Raw genomic sequence first — 18631 nt, 5'->3', positions numbered from 1 at the left:
CTGTGGTCAAAAACCCAGGGAGATCCAAGCCCTTCCTCCTCTCAATGCCCTGAGGGTTCCTGAGTCAACCCAATCAATCACACCTTCCTTGCCAGGCACTGTACTTGGCTCTTACCATATTTAAGCCTTACAACAGCCCTAAGGAGATAGGTATTGTGATCCCCATTTTACAGGTAAAGAAGCTGAGGCTTAAAAAGATTTAAGTCACTTGTTTGACACCATGCCACCAGACAGTGACAGAACCACACTTCAAGCCCAAGCCTGTTTTGGGTGCTGCACCTTGCTACCCAGACATACCCGTCTGAGTGTAGCCCTGACATGGGACTGCCTGTAACCACCTTGCCTTGGGGGATGCAGACACCCTTTGGGGAAGTCATTAAACACTAAAGATTGAATGGTGTTCCTTCAACTTGGGAAGGACATGCCCAGTGCTTGTACTGAGAAACTTGACTCTTGAACTCCTAAACGCATGAGAGAGACTGAGCCTCCTTATTGGACTCCAGTGGCTGACCTCACAGGTGTGCTTCTGTGGGGGCTGCTGAAGCCAGGGCCGAGGCTGTGGAAAGGTGTCTGAAGCAGACACATGTTCACGGGTTGAGGGGAGTGACTTCCAGAAAGTCAGTCCTCAGGAATTCTGTGTTCCTGACCTGTGTTCACTGCGGGGATTGCATCCACCCTCCCCTTCTTACTGCTCTTTGCCTGATGTGTAGGGGAGCTTCCCTCTTAAGAACAAAGGCCATTGAATTTTTCAGATTTGGCCTCCCCCAGGAAAGGACCACACCCCACCACACCCCCAATTTGCAAGTTACGGGGGCTAAATAAGAACACGCAGGGTACACACACCTCCTTTAATCAAAGGAGAAAAAATGCCCTATCAGGTATAGGAAATTGAGGATCATTTTATGAACCTGACCTCCTGCTACACGTTCATGAGCCCTGGTCCCCCACCACAATCCTTGGCGCTTCCCAGCTTTCTCTCACTGGTTAGTGTATTTGCACGAAATGCCTATGGCACTGGAAATGCCATCCGGATGTCACAGAGCAGTCCTTCTTGGAAGCATGAGAAACTGCCTCGTGCTCAATGTGCTACAGAAGCCAGCCTGAGTCTGCTGCAAGCACCAAGGTTAGAAATACTCAAATTCTCTAAAAATTAGGATTGAAAGAAACCTCCAAGAGGAAACAACAAAAAAACAAAAACAAGTAAAAACTAACAAGGCTCTGCAAGGAATGGTAACGGCTACCATTTATGAAAGTCCAGGGTGCTTTACATATATTCTCACTAAATCCTTCCTGTATCTGCATGAGTGGGTGTCCCCACTTTACACATTGAGAAACTGAGGCTCAGAGATCCTAGAGACTTGGGATCACACAGCTAGTAAGTGGACAAGTTGAGGTTGGAATTCAGACCTGCTTCTGTATTCTATGGCCCATGATTTGGTTGCTATGCCCACTGGGTTTACAAAAAGATACCCTGGAGAGTATCTTCAGTGTGTGTTAAACATTGGGGTTGGTGGTGGGGGGGGGGCATCTACGGTTCAGCCTGCACACTGGGATTGTTAGAAGCTCCACAGTTGATTCTCAAGTGCAGTAAGGTATAGGAACCATTGTCCTACCTAGAACATGGGTCAGCAAACTGGGTTCACTGGCCAAAGCAGCCTGTTTCTGTATGATCCATGAACTCAGAATAGTTCATGGATCACACAAATAGTTATATTTTTAAATGGTTGGGGAAAATCAAAAGAAGATTTTGTGTTATGTGAAAATTCTAAAAAAAGTCAAATTTCAGTTTCTGTAAATAAAGTTTACTTGGAAGACAGCCATGTGCATTCATTTGCATATGCCCCATGGCTGTTTTTACTCTATAAAGGCAGTGTCAAGAAGAGACAGTATGGCCTGGAAAACCTAAAATATTGCCCTAGCCGGTTGCTCAGTGGTTAGAACATCAGCCCTCGGACTGAAGGGTTGCAGGTTCAATTCCAGTCAAGGGCACATACCTTGGCTGCAGGTTCAATCCCCGGCCTGGTGGGATTGTGTGTGGGAGGCAACCAATCGATGTGTCTCTCTCACATCAATGTTTCTCTCTCTCTCTCCCCCTCTCTTCCCCTCTATCTAAAAATAATTGGAAAAAAATATCCTTGGGTGATATTAACAAAAAAAAAAACAACAACCTAAAATATTTACTATCTGGCTCTTTACAAAAAAATAGTTTGTCAACCGCTATACTAGAGTTCTTGTGAACAGCTAGGATGATAACCACAATTGAATGCTTCATTTTATTTTATTTTATGACTAAGTTTCATTCATTCATATATATATATGCCTCTGCCCACTTTTCAAGAAGTACAAGCACAAATGGAGAAGGGAAAAATATGTGTATATGTATGAATGTATATATGTGTATATGTATGTATATGTACATGTATATATACATATGTGTGTGTGTGTATACACACACACACACACACACACACACACACACATACATATACACATATTTTTCCCTTCTCCATTTGTGCTTGTACTTCTTGAAAAGTGGGCAGAGGCATAAGGCCAGATCTTATGCCTTCCCATCAAGCAATTAGCTTCAAAGACCCTTGCACAAATTTCTGCCTCTCTTTGCACCTTCAGTGTTTAATTCTGTCCAAGTTCCTGTCAGTTCCCATCAAACCTTCAACAAACAGATTCCAAGGGCACTTCTCCCATTACCTGCAGGCCAGGGCTCTGTGCTCGCAGGCAGCTTCCTTCCTTCTCAGAGCTAAATGGAGGCAACAAGGAGTCCTTGAATTCTCTAAGGGTCCTTCAGGGGGATTAGGCATGGCCAATAGGCTGCTTACAGTGATAGGACGCCAGTATCTCCTGGCCCCTTTGTGCAGAGGGTGGGAGCCCCGCCAGCCCAGCAGCAGGCTTTCTTTGTATGCAGGCCAGGGTTGGTCCCCTATCTGGGGAAGGTTGCTGGCAGAATGCTCTGAAGGCCAGGCCTCTTAATCTCATTAATATCCTGATTGTCTTCCCCAATCTAGTGGCAGCCCATGAAGGTGATACGGCAAGATAAAAGAACCTTCAAATTTAACAGATAAAATGGCAGCCAGATAAAGTCCTTAGGAAGGAGAATATTTGGGGCCATGTCCATCACTGAACTCCAAGTCAGTGCAAAAGGGTTTCCTAAAATAGCAGACGTTTCAAGACAAGATTTGTTTCTCTTCTGAACTGAAATAATCTGCTACTTAGGGACAAAGGGGCTTATTTACTATGGGGACATTTGTTGCCGAGATGAATATTTTTACAACTGCCCTCATAAACCCCCTCCCCTTGTCTGCTGCGCAGGGAGGGGGTGGGGCTCCAGAGGTGAGCTGAGGTGCCTGCACTGTCTAAGAAGTCCCATTAAGTTGTTAAGACATTTAGTGCCCCAGACAGTGCTGACTGCAAGGGCAGTTCAAATCCCCACCCAGATGGGGATGGGGTCCTGAAAGAGAGGGCTTTGTTTCTTCCCTGGGCAGGGCATGAATCCACCTCGGTCAGGGGCAGCAGTTGGGTGGGGGGGGGGGGGGGGCAGTAAACTAGCCAGATTGAGAGTCCCCCACCCTAACCCCACCTCTTTGGCCATGCTCTCCCAAAGCTTCTTTGTCATTCAGGGGGGGAGCAGTAAGAAAGTGGGAGAAGGGACTCTGTGTGTGTGTGTGTGTGTGTGTGTGTGTGTGTGTGTGTGTGTGTAGAGAGAGAGAGAGAGAGTTGGTTGGTTTTTGTGACTGAAAAGTTCTTAGCACCTGTATAAAGCAAAGAGAGATAGACAGGGCCTGACAACCCAAAACCTGTCTCTGCCACTTACTAGCTATATAAACTTGGGCAAATCACTTAGATTCTAAACATCTTACCTTCCCTGGTTGTAAAATAGGGATGAGGATACAGATGGTTTCTACCCATCAAGGTTGTTGTCGAAGATGCTGCATGTATGTAGGTGCTCAGCCCAGAGCCTGGTACCCAAAAAGTACTCAATCAACACTAGCTGTTACGATGATTCACTTTAGTTACAACCCTGCCACTGGGCACCTTTTGAGATTTCCTTGGGTCCTGTGGACTTCAGCATCAAGGGAAACGATAGCAACCATACAGATATCCTAGCCCAGAGTTAGGCTTGTCTGGGACCCAGGGTTAGATTCCTACCGATGACTTGGGAGATGTGAAAGGGGATGAGGATGCTTTGGTTTTCAAGCTCTGATCTGACCATCAGGACAATCAAGTCCACTGGGCTTGGAGAGAGAGGACTAGAGTACAGAGGGAGGGAGGAGTAAGCAGCCACAAAAATGAACATCTCCTCTTAGTAAAGACGCATGCTCCAGGGTAGCTCACCCCTGTGCCCCCCTTTTTTTTCCAGGAGAGTGAGCCCAGATCTCCATCTGGAAAGGTGCTAGAAGAATGAAGACAGTTTGAGTGGGGTGAATGAAGGCTGATGAAGACCTGCCCCTCCTTTGCTGTCGCAAGGCAGTGAGGTGAGTCTGCTGAGGGTGGTGGGGTGAGTTTGCTGAAGGTGGCCAGGTGAGTCTGCTGCAGATTGGAGCAAAAGGTACAGCAAGCAAGGCCACCATGGCTTGGCCCAAGGTTAGCCCAGCTTCCATCCCATGCCAACTTCCTCCTCCTCCTCAAGCCGATCAATACAAGCACCAGTCTCCAACCAGTCCTTTTCCTTGCCACAGCCCTGCTCTCTGACCTTTTGGGGGCCTTTCTCTTGATTCCACTCCAGAATGGAGGTAGGGGCCATCACTCCGGGCCTGCTCAATGGCCTCAGAATGGGCTGTCATGGGGCCTATAACCAGGGACAGCTCCTGCTGGCAAGAGTTGGAATGGGGGGTGGGGGTGCAGATAAAGGCTTTCCCGGCTGAAGATAAATGGCCGCCTGCAGCCTGCTACAGTAACTTCAGGCCCCCAAGAAGAGCAAACAAAGGGTGCCCCTGTGACACTCCCTGGAAAGATGAAGGCCCATCAGCGGCAGCCAGGCTGGTTCAAAGCCCCAACTTAATTGTCAATTAAGCATGCATAAGGGACACAAAGCCATGACAACCGGGGACTGCATGCTGATGTGTGATTGTAAAGCCGGGAGGGGCTACGCTGAAAACAGCTGATTCTGCTGACAGTGTGTTTGTAGGGCACCTTGTAACCAATCAGCCGCTGACAGAGGCAAAGTGCTCCTCCTGCCACTCCTATTGTGCAGGACATTCCAGGACCAGGGTCACACCGTGGTCATCGTGGGCAAGTGGGCCACAAGGCGCTAAGCGTGGCCGGGAGGGAAGGGGCTCAGTTAGCGAAGGGATGCCCTCCTTTCCAGGAAGAGGCTTGAAGGGAAAGATTTGTCTCTAAGGTGCCTCCAGTCCTCCTGGCTCAGATGCTGGTGTCTGGAGGGGAATGAGGGAGGAGGTGTGGGATGGGGGTGAGGGGGCGCCGGGGCCTTGTCTTCACAGCTCAGCCTGAGAGGTTGCTAGTGCTGATGCTGATGCTGGATTCTCCTCGCCACCACAGAGCAGTTTGTATTCTGCATCCAGTTACAGTTTGGACCTGGTTAGAGACCAAGAGACCTTACCTTGGTCGTGGGGACTGTGATGGGAAGGAAAGACATGAGGCTCTGCCGGACCAAAGCCTTCCCTGAGCACTGGGCTACAGCCTGCTGTCTGCCTGGCCCCAGGTGCTCTCCCGAGGAGCCCGTCACAGCTCATGGGCCACCCGCCCTGGCAGCCTGAGAGGGGGACACTGGAACTGATCCCCACTTCCTGCACCCCAGGCACCAGCCCTGGCCCAGGACACATCTCACTGCCTCTCAGCAATAAGGCCCCAGAGTGTGAAATTTAAAAGGAAATAGCTTCCTGCTGCCTATCATTTTCCCCCACTGTTTAGTTGTCTGTAATAATAATGATAATGACAGTAGTTATGGTTTACTGGAAAAGATAGTATTTATACATTTTCTCATTTAACCCGCACATGGACCCTAAGAGGTAGGTACTATCTCTCCATTTTACAGACAGTAAAGTCAGGCTCAAAGAAGTTATGTGAACTGGCCACGCTGTAGTTATGGGAATTAACCTGGTTGATTAGAACCAGGATTCAAAACCAAGTCCAGAGAATCCAGTCCCCGGGTGTGGACAAGGACTAGCTTGAGCAACCCTCAGTGAAAATTAAGGCAGAGGGCAAGTCAGACAGTACAAGAGAACAACATCCCACGGTTCTGGCTCTACAAATAGCAGTCTGTCCCTAGAAAGATGCATGAACCCCCAAAGATGACCTCAATTCCAGGCTAGTTCTGGGGACTCCACACTGGCATGATGCCTTCCAACTAGTTAGTAAGCTCGCAAGGGCAGGGACATGTGGCTTCCTCATCACTAGCATGGTGTTGGGACTTGGTACGTGCTCAGAGCACACCTATGCTGTGGAAGACATGGCATGGGAATCAGCAGCCTCAGTTTCCTTCTTCAACGTCCCTTCCAGTTTTAATATCCCATGATTTTTTAAAAGGCCAAGATTTCTGGGACCCCAGAAAATCCACTTCGAGTAGGATGCACCTTCTCAGACTGACCAGAGGGGTGTCTGGGCCCTGCCTAGCCTCCAGGACCTGCTGCCATCCCTCCGGCTCAGCTCCCTGGGCCTCCTGTCAATACACAGAATGCCTAAGCTAAGGACTCCGTGGTGACCTCACCACAACCCCAGCTTGTCAGAAAGCTGCTGGGCCTTTGTTTGGCTTGCAGGCTCCCTGACTTTGGTGTGGAGATCACAAGTCCCAGGACAATAGCCATTGTCTTCTCAATAATGCCCCTTGCCCCAGCCACGCCCCCCGCAGCTCCCAGCTCCAGCTCCATGGATCACTGCGGACAGCAAGCGCTCTAGTGCTGCTCCGTGCCGGTGCGGGTGCCGGCCACAAGCCATTTGCCACTGTCCTCTGAACCCTGCTTTGAATTGGCATAAAGGGGCTAAGTTACTCTGCCATCAGGCCAGTGTTGGTCTGGGGGCTTCACTGCCTCTCAGGAGTAACCAATCTTTCTCCCCATGTGGCTGAGCCCTTCCTTCTGTGTGATCTGGGTCCAGAGAAGTTCTGAGTCCTGGCCTGGGCTTTACACTGGACAGTTGCAGGCTCCCAGAGACCCCTGAAGAGGTCATGCTATGGGAGGGTACAGTGTGAAACAAATGCTTGGATACCACCCAGCTGGTTGCTCTGAGCCTGCACCCCCTCCCCACCCCACCCACCCATCCACACACACAACACTTAGGTCAGCTCCAGATCTCCGGCCTCTCCCAGCAGAAGGGCAACCAGCAGGCAAGGGGAGGAGTATGTTTCAGAACCACTCCCAGGTTACAGATGGTGCTTGGCTCTCCTTTCACAAGTCCTATCCCAGAGCAGGCAGGGGACCATCACACACTGTGTCTATACAACCATCAAACGGGCCTCAATAAGCACACCCATCCCAGGAAGCCAGCTTTCCTGCAAGAACGAAGCCCCAGGGGGAAATGCTCACCCCAGCCTATGCCTGATGCAACACTCAGCATATAGGGGTGCTTTCCCACAGTGAGGATGTGGGATTCCATCCTGACAAGCCCATACCCACAGCATAGGCATCCTAACCCAGGCCAGGGGCCTGGCACACAGACACACACAGTAGGTACCCAGTTGGTTTTTGCCAACTCATCACTGCAAATATTTCAAGTGACTCCACCCTAACTCTGGCAGAACACTGAACCAACAAGCAGAGGCTGCCCATAGCGTGGCCCTTCCCCAGAGGTCCCTGGGCTCCTCCTGCTGGAGCTGGACAGAGCCCTGACAGGCTACGGACAGGCAACCTTTCTGCCTGCGGTTTGCACCTAGCACACCAATAAGGTAGGCTTCTCGGTCCAATCTGATGGCGGCACTGACCTGCTGAGTCATCAGCCACAGAGGGAGAGGAAACAGGACCAGAGAAGAACGGGGCAAAGGGCTCTCGGGAGGCGGAGCAAGGACTCAAGAGGAACCCTGACCACAGCCACACACTCTTTTCAGGATAATATTCTGGCAACAGGAGGGGGCCGGCTGTTGGGCCATCCCAAAGCATTTTTTTCCTCTGAAAAATCTTGAGCCAGGTGAGACCTTGGGGAGAAGTAGAGCAGTGGGATGGCCGAGGCCGTAGGGTCCAGGGCCTGCCTACCTGACAGCTTGTTGGGAGGAGAGGCACTGGGCTGGTGGTGGGGGGAGCCATGGGAGAGCAGGGGGTTCAGGCTGTGCGTCTGGTTGGAGCTGTAGGCATCCATGGCCAGCTTCTGCCGGAACGCTTCCTCTTTCCTGCGGTTTGCAAACCAGTTGTAGACACGAACCTCAGTGACCAGGTTGGAGCCCAGGCCGTGGGCTTTGGAAGGGGAGACGCCTCGCTGCAAACATTCTGCCCTGAGAATGGATAGAGGGGAGATGGTGAGCGAGGGTGGCCAGGGGCGGCTGGCTCTGCTTGGCCCCAAACACATAACCCCAATGGTTTTGGTTGGAGTGTGAAGAGGCCAAGGAGAGAGCGGAAGCCTGGGAAAAGCCTGTCCAGAGAAAACGTTGCCCGTGTAGTTCTCTGATGAGATGGCTGGAATGGGCTGAACACAGTACCAAACAAGCTCTGCTGCCTGGAAGCCAGGGGCTTAGCCTCTGATGAGGCTCCAGTAAGAAGAGAAGAGAGCAAGCTGGGGACAGGCAACAAAGCTAAGTGGGTTTCTTGACACCTCCTTATATTGCTGCTCTTCCCGCCCTACAAAAGGCAAAGTCCTTCACTGGCTATCTGAGTCCCTTCATAGCACTCTAAAGGAATTCTGGTCTTTTGAGGTCTGGACACCCCAAACGAGTGCCAGGGAAGCCAGACCCCTTATTTTCACTACAGGAGTCCCCCCAAAGAGCAGATTTGAGAGAGATTCTTAGACATCACTGGATGCTGTCAGGGGGACAGAGCACAGCCTGAGGACTCTGTGACATGCATCGCTGACCGCTCTGCCTTCCTATTTTCTGGCCTGACCTCCCTTGCCACATCCTTCCACCATCAGAGCCAGTCCAGTCAAAGACAGAGAGAGCTCAGAGCCAGGAACAGAATGTTTAAAAAGTCACTGTTGGACACCTGGCCAGTGTTGCTCAGTGGTTGAGCGTCAACCTATGAAACAGGAGGTCGCAGTTCGATTCCTGGTCAGGGTTGTGGGCCTGATCCCCAGTGGGAGCGTGCAAGAGGCAGCCAATCAATGATTCCCTCATCATTGACATTTCTATCTATCTCTCCCTCTCCCTTCCTCTCTGAAATCAATAAAAAAAAAAATTCTCTTTTAAAGTCACTGTTGGAGTAAGGGAGGATGGAGGCAGGAATGAAACAAAAAGATATTTCAAGGATATCTAATAGTTTTCTTTAAAATTACATGTAGTTGTTAAGATACAAAAAAGAACTCTAATCAGTATGGGTAGAGTGCACTGAACAGATCCAAGTCTCCTTTGGGACCAATGGATATACAACTGGTTGAGGACAGAGTCAGTCTGGGACTCATGGACAGTTTTTCCCTGGTCTATACGAAGGTCAAACACGTGAGTCCCATTTCACTGGCACCATATGTTAGACCAGCTCTCTCCAGACTATCCTCCCTGGATATAGTTCACACAGGGAGTCCCCAGAAGAAAAGATTCCATGGTTCACAACCAATTCAACAAAGCTAAGGGGGTTTCTTGACTACAGGACCTTTATGACCCAGGGCCTTTATGACGCAGGGCCTTTATGACTGCCTACGAAGAAGTATGCATATGATATCCTCAAATTTACTTATTAAGGACTTGAAATTACAGTTCCGTGGAACATGCTTTGGGAGACCCTAGTTGAGCCACACTTATCTGGGTAACCAGTGTCTCAGTATCCCAGGACCCAGGGGATGGATCTCAGGTCCGTGTGTTTGCCCGCCTGCTCCAGGGAGCTTCCGGTGGTGTTACCTGTTGCACTCCTCCACTAAGGCCTCCCTCTCTTCCTTGCTGGGGTTCTTTTGCCGATCGTAGGCCTGGTACAAGATTTGCTGGGATGCGGGCCCCCATTTGAACCGGTTGCGACGCATCTTCTTGTTGGGGGGCTCAGAGCAGGCATCATCGGACTGCCCAGGCCCCTGGCTCTGTTGACTGAACTCTGGAAAGAGAAACAGCAGCTGATCCTGACTGCTTTTGTCTGTCATATTTCCAGAACTTTGGACTGTCTGGTTGAATTCTGAAAAAAGAGAAAGGAGTAGATTTGATAGAGTCTAGCCTTCACTTGGCAGACAGACAGACAGACAGACAGATGAACAAAAACATTTTTATTCCTCTCCCCTAAGCTTTGTGACCTGCCGTTATTGTATGCGAGGATACAAAGGGGAGGCTCCGGGTTGGCCCCTCATGGCTCACCTCAGTTCATACCACCAAAGCCACCCCTTTCCTTTCTTTGAAGGAGCTCAAAGGTGGCCATGCATTTTTTTTTTTTATAAGAGCAATTTATTATTACTTTTTCCCATTGGTTCCCTGGCCTCAGACATGAAGCAACCCTCTGTGTATCCTGAACTCTTGTATTTTGATGTCAAGGGGATGAACTCAACCAAGTCTCAAATCTAGGGGGAAACTGCTCAAAGTACAATTTGCAGTTAGACAAACAGCTCTCCCCACCACTCCTCTCTCCTCACATGCCCTCGGCATCTTCATTATGATATTATGCTCTTAGGAAAACCTCAAACTTTTGACCACAGCTTCAAAATAAACAAAACAAGAGCTTTGTATTGGAAAGAGAAATGGCTCTCTAAGTATCAGATAATTTCGAAGGCAATGGTGTGCGTGTGTGTGTGTGTGTGTGTGTGTGTGTGTGTGTGTGTACACACCCAGGGGTCTATTTATGAGGGAAAGGTCTTAGAGACCCACCCGCACATTTGAAAGATGGCAAATGCAGACGACAACAAACACAGGACTCTTCTAGGAATGGCATTAATGAGTTGGAGAAAGAGAAAAGCAGATGGAACGATGCTCCCCGTCTGTCTAGTTCCCAGGATCCAGGCATATCATGACCCTCAACACATTTTGGTTGAAAGAATGAAAGAAAGATGGCAGCTTGCTCAGTGGTGATACCCTAGCTTTATGGTTTAAGTGAGATTTGATATTTACTTATGGAAGGAGAGAGCTTTGTTGTTCTCTTCCTTACATCTGCGTGAAGCAGTGCTCAGCGGGGTGACTGATTCCATTTTACAGATGAATAAGCATAGGGGCCAAGCACTCTGCTGAGCCAGGACATGTAACAGATTCATTTCCTAACTCCTGGTCCTCATGTTCTGAACCTTGATGTTTTTCTCTCTTGGTTCCTGAAGTCACACCCACAGGTCTCAGAGACAACTAGATCCAAAATCCTAGGTTCAAAGTCAGGCCTACTTAATACTACTTAATACTTGAATCCCCTCTACCACACCCTACCACATGGTCCTCCATCTATACACCTCCAGCAATGGGGAACTTAACCACACCAATCTAGGGATTAATTTCCACTTTGGTACATCACAAGGAGCAGTGGGCCCCTAATGCCCCTGGATTCAGGACCCCCGCTGCAGGTGGTATTGGGCTCTGCTTAACTGACTGCGGACTGGCCAAGTCAATGAGCAGTCTCCCAGGTTGATGGACTGAACATGTCACTGGGGCCTTTTGTTTGGATCCCACCCACTTTTGACGATTCTCAGGCCATTTCAGGCTCTGTTTTCACTCGTCCCCAACTATTCCTTGGGATACACCTAGGAGAGTTTCTGCCCAATTTACTGGCAGGAAGTCACTGACTCAAAGGGATAATGTAGAGCCAGTCCCAGCCAAGTTACTTAAGTCCCTGGTCCCTCAGCTTCCCCATCTGTGGAATGGGACTGGGTGAAAACCTAAGGGGCTCTAAATATCTTAGAACATCTACCCCTAGCCAGGATGATGATGATGACCCCAATTCCTATGGAAGCTATACTTTTCAAAGTGCTTTCACACCTCCTAAATCATTTGGTCTTCACAGCACCAATCTAAATACAGTCACTTTAGGGACAAGCAGTCAGAGGGGCAGAGAGAAGTTCTCTGCTCAGTGGGGGTCTGTCTCAGTGTCTTCTCTCCTCTCTGTGGCCCTGAGGAATCACCGTGAATAGTAGCCAACGCCAGTATGGCTAAGCCTAAGGACCCAGGATCAACCTGAGGTTCTGCACTGGATGTGAATGGATGTAATAACAGTTCACATTTATTGAACCCTTTCTATGGTATTGAGCCAAGTTCTCTACATGTGCCCCTTCATCTAATTCTCACAACCTCTCCATGCCACAAGTATTGCTCTCTCAGTTTTATAGATGAAGACACTGAGGTTCAGGCTGATTAAATGACCTGCCCAAAGTCACAAGGATGTGGGGCAGAAGCCAGGATGTGAACTCAACCCGTAGCCCCTAAGGCTCATAACCAGCAGCCTTTGCATCAGTTCTCACTAAAAACAAAACACAAATAATACACCTACAAAACCTTCAAATCTGACTCAGGTGGAGGTAACAAAACTGAATCCTGAAGTTTTGTCTGTGGCGGGTGTGAAACACATTCACATCCACCGCTGGTGTGGGGGCTGCCTGCCTGTCAGCTGTCCTTTGAGAAGGCAGCAGCCGGCATGGTGCTCAGAACTCAGGGTCAGCCAGGCTGACGTGCCTGTAGGTGCTCAATAACATCCAGGCTCCATTTACATCAGAGCCTTGGCCCTAACCTCTCTCAATTTTTGAAGAACAAGATTCTCCCAGGTTTTCCAGCCACCACCAACTCTCCACTTCTTTCCAGATTAATGGGGGGGGGGTGGGGGGGAGAGATGAGGCAATAAGAAGAGAAAGAAAATGTTCACTGCTAATAAAAATTAATTTGGAGAAGTTGGGTGCAGTAAATTCTTTATAGGCTCAGAGGCCGGCTTGGACAAGGAGATTCTACATGCATAGAAGGGCCCATGAATATTACCATTTATTATTTTCTCAAGAAAAATTTGTAATCAAATAATAGCTTTTTAAAAGTATCCTAGCTCCTTTTCCTTCCTCCCACCCCATTCACACTGTCCCTCTTTTATTTATCTTACTTCCTAATTTTTATCCGTCAGACTTTGGTTCCAATGTCACCTCCTCCAGAAAGCCCTCCAGGATGTCTCCAGCCAGTTTAGCAATTCCTCCGATGCCCCTTGTAATAGCATTACACCAGCCTTTAGAAAGCAGTTGTCATTATTTATTCAAACATTTCATCCCTTCATTAGGTTGTAAGCCTCTGGAGAAAAGATCCTGGGTATCCCACAGCCCAGCACAGTGCTTGGCACCTAACAGGAGCTCATACAATATTTTCAGAATGTTTCTGAAGCTCTTAAGCTTTATGTCTCATTTGACTTTGAACAACAACCACCATGTAAAAACTCCCCTGCAGACTATCATACATTTTTGTAAAATGTCGCTTCTCAAGTATCTTGAGACATTTTCTAGGACTTCTTGTCTTTTTAGAAGCTCCCAGTTGGCCTCTCCTTTCTGAGGGAACTCCCATTGAACACAGGGAGGCAGCTCAAGCTAAAGATGTTGCATGGGGCCTGGCTCCTGATAATGGACTTTCGGGAATTACACAGTTGCTTCAGGTCAGAAACCCAAAATTTTCCCGAACTAGTCACCACGGATGATGGACCAACCCAGAGCCCCTTCCCCGACACAGCAAAAAGCTCTCACATTACTGCTTGTCATCTATCCGTTTAATGCCTCCAACAAAAGAGCAAATGACCACAATATAAGATGAATGTCTAAAAAAACCTTTCCTTCCATCATGAAGGCCTCTCCAGCCCCCAGACATTGAGACAATAAATACTGAACCAATCACTCTGGAGCAGTAGATGACAGAAAACAAGAATGATTTTTAAAAGTGGCCATCCAGCTAGAGGGGGGTAAAACTAACCCAGAAAGTGATGGAAACTAATATCTTGACAAAGACAGAGAAGTTCACAGCCCAGGGGACAGTGTGTGGAAGACTGAAAACTCGGCAAAGTGTAAGATCAAAATAATTAAAGTATTGCTCTGGCCAGTGTGGCTCAGTTGGTTGAGCATTGTCCCATGCACGGAAATGTCACTGGTTCGATTCCTGGTCAGGGCACATGCCCAGGTTGGGGGCTCAATACACCATCATGCAAGAGGCAGCCAATGTTTCTCACATTGATGTCTCTCTCTCTCTCTCTCTCTCCCCCCTCTCCTTTCCTCTCTCTCTCAAATCAATAAAAACATATTTTAAAAAATTAAAGTATACTGTAAAAGTATACTTTTCCTAAAATAAAAACAGTATGCTATTCATACTCTGGCCATTCAAATGAAGTTCAAACTTCCTTAGACTTCAAAACAAAAATCTCTCGGTATTATTGAGTGAAAGAAATCTTGGGACAGAGCGGAAATTTGGGAATGGAATGACAAGAATTGATTGGTCGGAGTTCCAAAGGCAGACACTTTACTGAGTCCTGCCTTAGTGAGAGGCAGCTTCTTCATTAGACAGGGTCACAAGCTGAGGTCCCCCAACGACCAATTTTAGTCAATGTGAGTAGCACCTTAAATGGCTTCAGAACTCAGTGACTACCCCCATACCCACCAAAACAAAAAACAAAATCAACAACAACAACAACAAACATGATCAGGTTCTGGATGTATATTTATATAAATACTCTCTATTTTTAAAAATATTTTTTCCAGAGGGGAGAGGAATAACAGTAACAGTGATCAATATTATTGATTGAATAGGAAATGTCTTCCTTGGGAACTTTAATCTGTGTCAAGGGGAGCTGCTTTGCTTACTTTGAGGATAATATTCCTCTGTTACCGTCTTGGTTTCCAAGAGAAAGACGTTGGAAGCAGGGGCCAAAAATTTCAAGGTAAATTGCACACTCTGAAGGACTTGTCAAAACACCTGGCTGGGTAGTAAAGGAACCACAGAAGAAGAAAATGCTGGAGGCTAATCCATCATACAGCGACTAGGACGGCCCAATCCACCTGCTAGCTTCATTTTATGTAGCAAGTGCTACGAAGGCTTTCTTGATGAGGTGAAAACTGAGGTATCCCCACAGGGGTCAGAGTTAGGGCAAAGGGCACTCGAGGTTGAGGCAGAATTAAAACACTTACGTCGGAGGATCTCCCGCTGCTTTCGGACGTACCAGGTGTACAGGGCGGCGCGCTTCTGGGTCTTCATGGGAGTGCCCTTGTTGAGATGCTGTGAGAGGTGTGACTGGTTCAGACCCGTGACATCGACCACCTCCCTCTGGGGGATGTTGTGTTGCTGCATGTAGCCCTTGATCATCTTGGCAGCCCTCCAGGGGTCCTCACTAGACAGATAAACAAATGGTTAGGGTGCTGGTGGAAGATGTCTGGGGAGAAATACTCTCTTTCTCTGGGTTTTACCTAAACTCTGTGCAAAACTCTGATCTTCACCTATTTCTTCACCCGTCCTAGCTACATCCTTGGGAAAGAGGTGAGGCCAAAATAGAACCTATAATAGTACTATATGAGAGCTCCTATAGAGTACACTCCATCCCTTTCTTCTGCGATTAGGAGGGGAACGATGAAGATGAGATGAAGATGACTTCCTGTCTTCAGGAACGGGAAAGCACCGCCAGCACTCATTAGGCAGAAAGAAAAGATCCTATTTTATTTTGGTTTCCTTCATTTGCCTGGAATGTGAGAGACTTAAAAGACAGGAGCCCCATTAGAAAGTGGAGATGCCATCGGCTTGGGGCTGGGCAGAGTGATCCTACCAGGATAGGGGGTAGCATCAGTTTCTCAATTGACCTAGACCTGTCCCACATTATTTTCCTTCTGAATGGGTGTCTCAGTTTCTTGTCTTATAAAATAGGAGTAAAACATATATGTCCACCTCCTGAGATGCAAGGAGGACTTCTTAGCCAGATATTAAATGGTTTTCCAATTTTCTGAAAAGTTTTAAGAAGTATAATAACATTCTTCCCTGGGACTGAAAAATCACTCCATTGTGATTGCAACCCTTAGGCAAACACATAAAGTTAAAAAATAAATTTCACCACAGCCACGCCTCCCAAATAAAACCTGATGGGGAGAAATAAATAATTTTGGTTTCTGAATAGAATATTACCTATCCCCAATGCCTTGTTTTCCTGTATTCCTACATTTCTGCCCTAACAGGGTCAGAATATGTGAAAGGCAAAATTTCTCCTAAATTTCAAGCTTCAGATAAGAACTTGCTTATATTTTTCATTTCTCATAAGCAATGAGAAATGGGGTGCGAAAGGCTTCTTTAAAACAATGTGTTGATGCCTTTGAATTTTATTTATTCAAAATAGTTTCAACTTTGTCAATATCTTTTCTTACTTGTTGAACAGGTGACTTAAAACTGAGAGATACCATTTAAAACAAACAATTAATGTACAGCATAGAAAAAAGTGTTAAAAGAAGCAATATATCACATACACTACTTAATGCAGCTACATATTTAATTTAAAAAAATCAACATCCCTTTATGTTGATATATATAGTAGCCTGATAGAACATGAAAAAAAATGAAGGGAAAATTAGTTTCAGATAAAACAATAAAAAAAAAGGTGTAAAGTAGAGATCAAAACAGATATGATGTTGCAGATTAAATAACCAATTTATTTCTAAATGGTGCCTATAATATGTCAAATAAATTTTGTTTAATGAATTTAAAATCTAGTAATTAAACGGGTATCGTTTGTAAGCATTTGAATAACAGGTTATTTTAGCAGTTCTTTGATATTAAATTCGTGAGAACAGATGTTTTTGAGAAATGCAAACTTTTAAGATTAGTTAAATATAAGTTAATGAATTTCTCAAGAATTAAAAAGGTTGCTTCCAACTAATTCAATATAATGAAGTAATAACAAGAACAAAAAGAAATGAGAAAATGCAAGTACAGTTTCAAACATGGAGAATTCACCTCCAGTTCGAGAAAAAGAATGTAACATTTTGGACACACCCGTGTATCGGAGATAACTTAAAAGCTTATTTCTGGTGAGTACTTCCACAGACATTTTTAGGGTAGAAAAAACACTTTCAGCAGATAGGAATAATAATGGCTAAAGTTAGAAAAAGCATTTGCTTCAGTTAATATTGCTTTAACAGATTTTCTTTGGTTATTTTTGTTTTGCTTGAATTTCTTTACCTGTGTTAATTTTGTGTGTCTAAGAAACCTAGCGAAATGGTGTAATGTTCTAAGATCCAAAGGTTCTGTGGAAAGAGTGAATTAGCTCAACAATTGGGAAGGTTTAAAAAAAACAAAAGCCTAAGAAAACCCCAGGAACTGCAGCAAACCTGTAAGCCGCTCTGAAGGACTGGAGTCGGGGCTAAGATGGCGCAGTTATACCTTGACAGCGTCCTGCCCCCAGAATTTACATCGATTCGCTGGGAAGAGCTCGGAGAACCGGCTACTTTTTAAAATTTGAAAATGTTCTGGGCTCCTGAGCCCGGTCAGGGCACGGCTCCGGGGAAGCGCGCGCGGCCGTGGTGCTCGCAGCGCAGGTGTCAAACGCCCGCCCCGGCGCGGGCCCCGCCGCCCGGCACGCTCCTTCCCAAACAAAACCTCCCGGGCCGGCTCCGCCCCGGACCCCGGCGCCGCCGCCCCGGCTCCTCCGCCAGCCGCCAACTTCCCAGCCCGGAGGCCGGCTCCCCCTGGAGCCGCGGCCGCCGGCCGCACTGCCCCGACCCTTCCTTTCTCGCCTTTCTCTTCCAGGAGGTCTCCGGTGCGGTGCGTGCAGGAGCTCCCAAGAGTGACTTTTCCTGTTCGCGTCTTTCCGCCTTAGGGGGACTGAGCGAGCCAAAAGGGGAGTGCTTGTGTCTGGGGCTCAGGGACCCACGGCGCAGTGCCATGGGAACCGTTAGCCATTGCTTGAAAAATTACTTTAATAAAGTCCGACAACTCCCGAGGTGGGGGAGGAAAGGCAGCGGCGGCGGCTGGGGACGGGGAGAGACACCGCGGGCCTGTCCTGGGGCTGCACCCCGGCGAGGGTCGGGGGGCCCCCTAGGCCGGCTCCCCACCCGCCGGAGCCGGGGCTCGGCGCAGGGCCCAGGACGGCGCAGGCGTCGGCCGCGCGGGGGCTTGGCCGGGGCGCCCCGCAGCGCCGTGCGTGCCGGTGCGCGCTGGCCGCGGCGAGCAGCCCCGCGTCCGCGTGTGCATTCCCTTCCCTCTCCCGGCCGCGTTTACAACCTCGCCAATGAATAACCCGCCTCTCTTTTCAACCTAATCACGGCTCTTTGTGTATCTTTCTGTTGATGATTTATAGAAATAAATTAATAACGCCCTAACTCCACGTGCGGCCGTGTATGTTACCTCCGTGCTGCGTCCAGCCCCGCGTCGGGCTGGGTGCGGAGGGGCGCCCTGGGTCGCCGCGGACTCCCCGGAGCCCGGCTGGCAGGTGGGCGTCCGCGGCCGGGCGGAGAGGCCCAGGCCCCGCAGGCCCGGGTGGCAGGCGGCGGGAGCGCAGTCAACCCGCCAGGCCCCGGTCAACCTCCAGGCCGCCCTGGCGCCCCCGTCACTCCTTCCGACCCGTCTCACCTTCCTGTCCCCGAACCCTCGGAGGCGGGAGAGAAACCGCCCCTGCACCGGGGAAAACAAGGGAAGAACCTCAAACCCATG

The 18631-nt window shown here is 48.3% G+C and overlaps 1 protein-coding gene and 1 long non-coding RNA gene across 5 annotated transcripts in view; one reads left to right on the top strand and one right to left on the bottom strand.

Annotated features, from left to right (window-relative positions):
* HNF1B (HNF1 homeobox B) overlaps positions 1-18631 on the bottom strand; it is a 52674-nt gene that overhangs the window by 32557 nt on the left and 1486 nt on the right. For 2 of the 4 annotated variants that reach the window (XM_054709218.1, XM_008149526.3), the window contains exons 2-4: positions 15133-15332; positions 9944-10208; positions 8157-8392 (exon numbers count right to left, since the gene is read on the bottom strand). In XM_054709218.1, coding sequence (XP_054565193.1) covers positions 8157-8392; positions 9944-10208; positions 15133-15332 — 701 coding nt within the window. The remainder of the gene's footprint in view (positions 1-8156; positions 8393-9943; positions 10209-15132; positions 15333-18631) is intronic. The other 2 variants (XM_028157582.2, XM_008149527.3) reach the window with 1 other exon arrangement.
* LOC129147352 (uncharacterized) lies at positions 1518-17959 on the top strand. The gene is made up of 3 exons (XR_008554730.1): positions 1518-1592; positions 4373-4487; positions 17729-17959. It is a non-coding gene; the product is annotated as an uncharacterized LOC129147352 (long non-coding RNA).

Source organism: Eptesicus fuscus, chromosome 20, assembly GCF_027574615.1.
Source record: "Eptesicus fuscus isolate TK198812 chromosome 20, DD_ASM_mEF_20220401, whole genome shotgun sequence".
Taxonomy (NCBI): Eukaryota; Metazoa; Chordata; class Mammalia; order Chiroptera; family Vespertilionidae; genus Eptesicus; species Eptesicus fuscus.
Note: the sequence above shows the minus strand (reverse complement) of the source record. Positions and strands in the feature narration are given on the sequence as shown.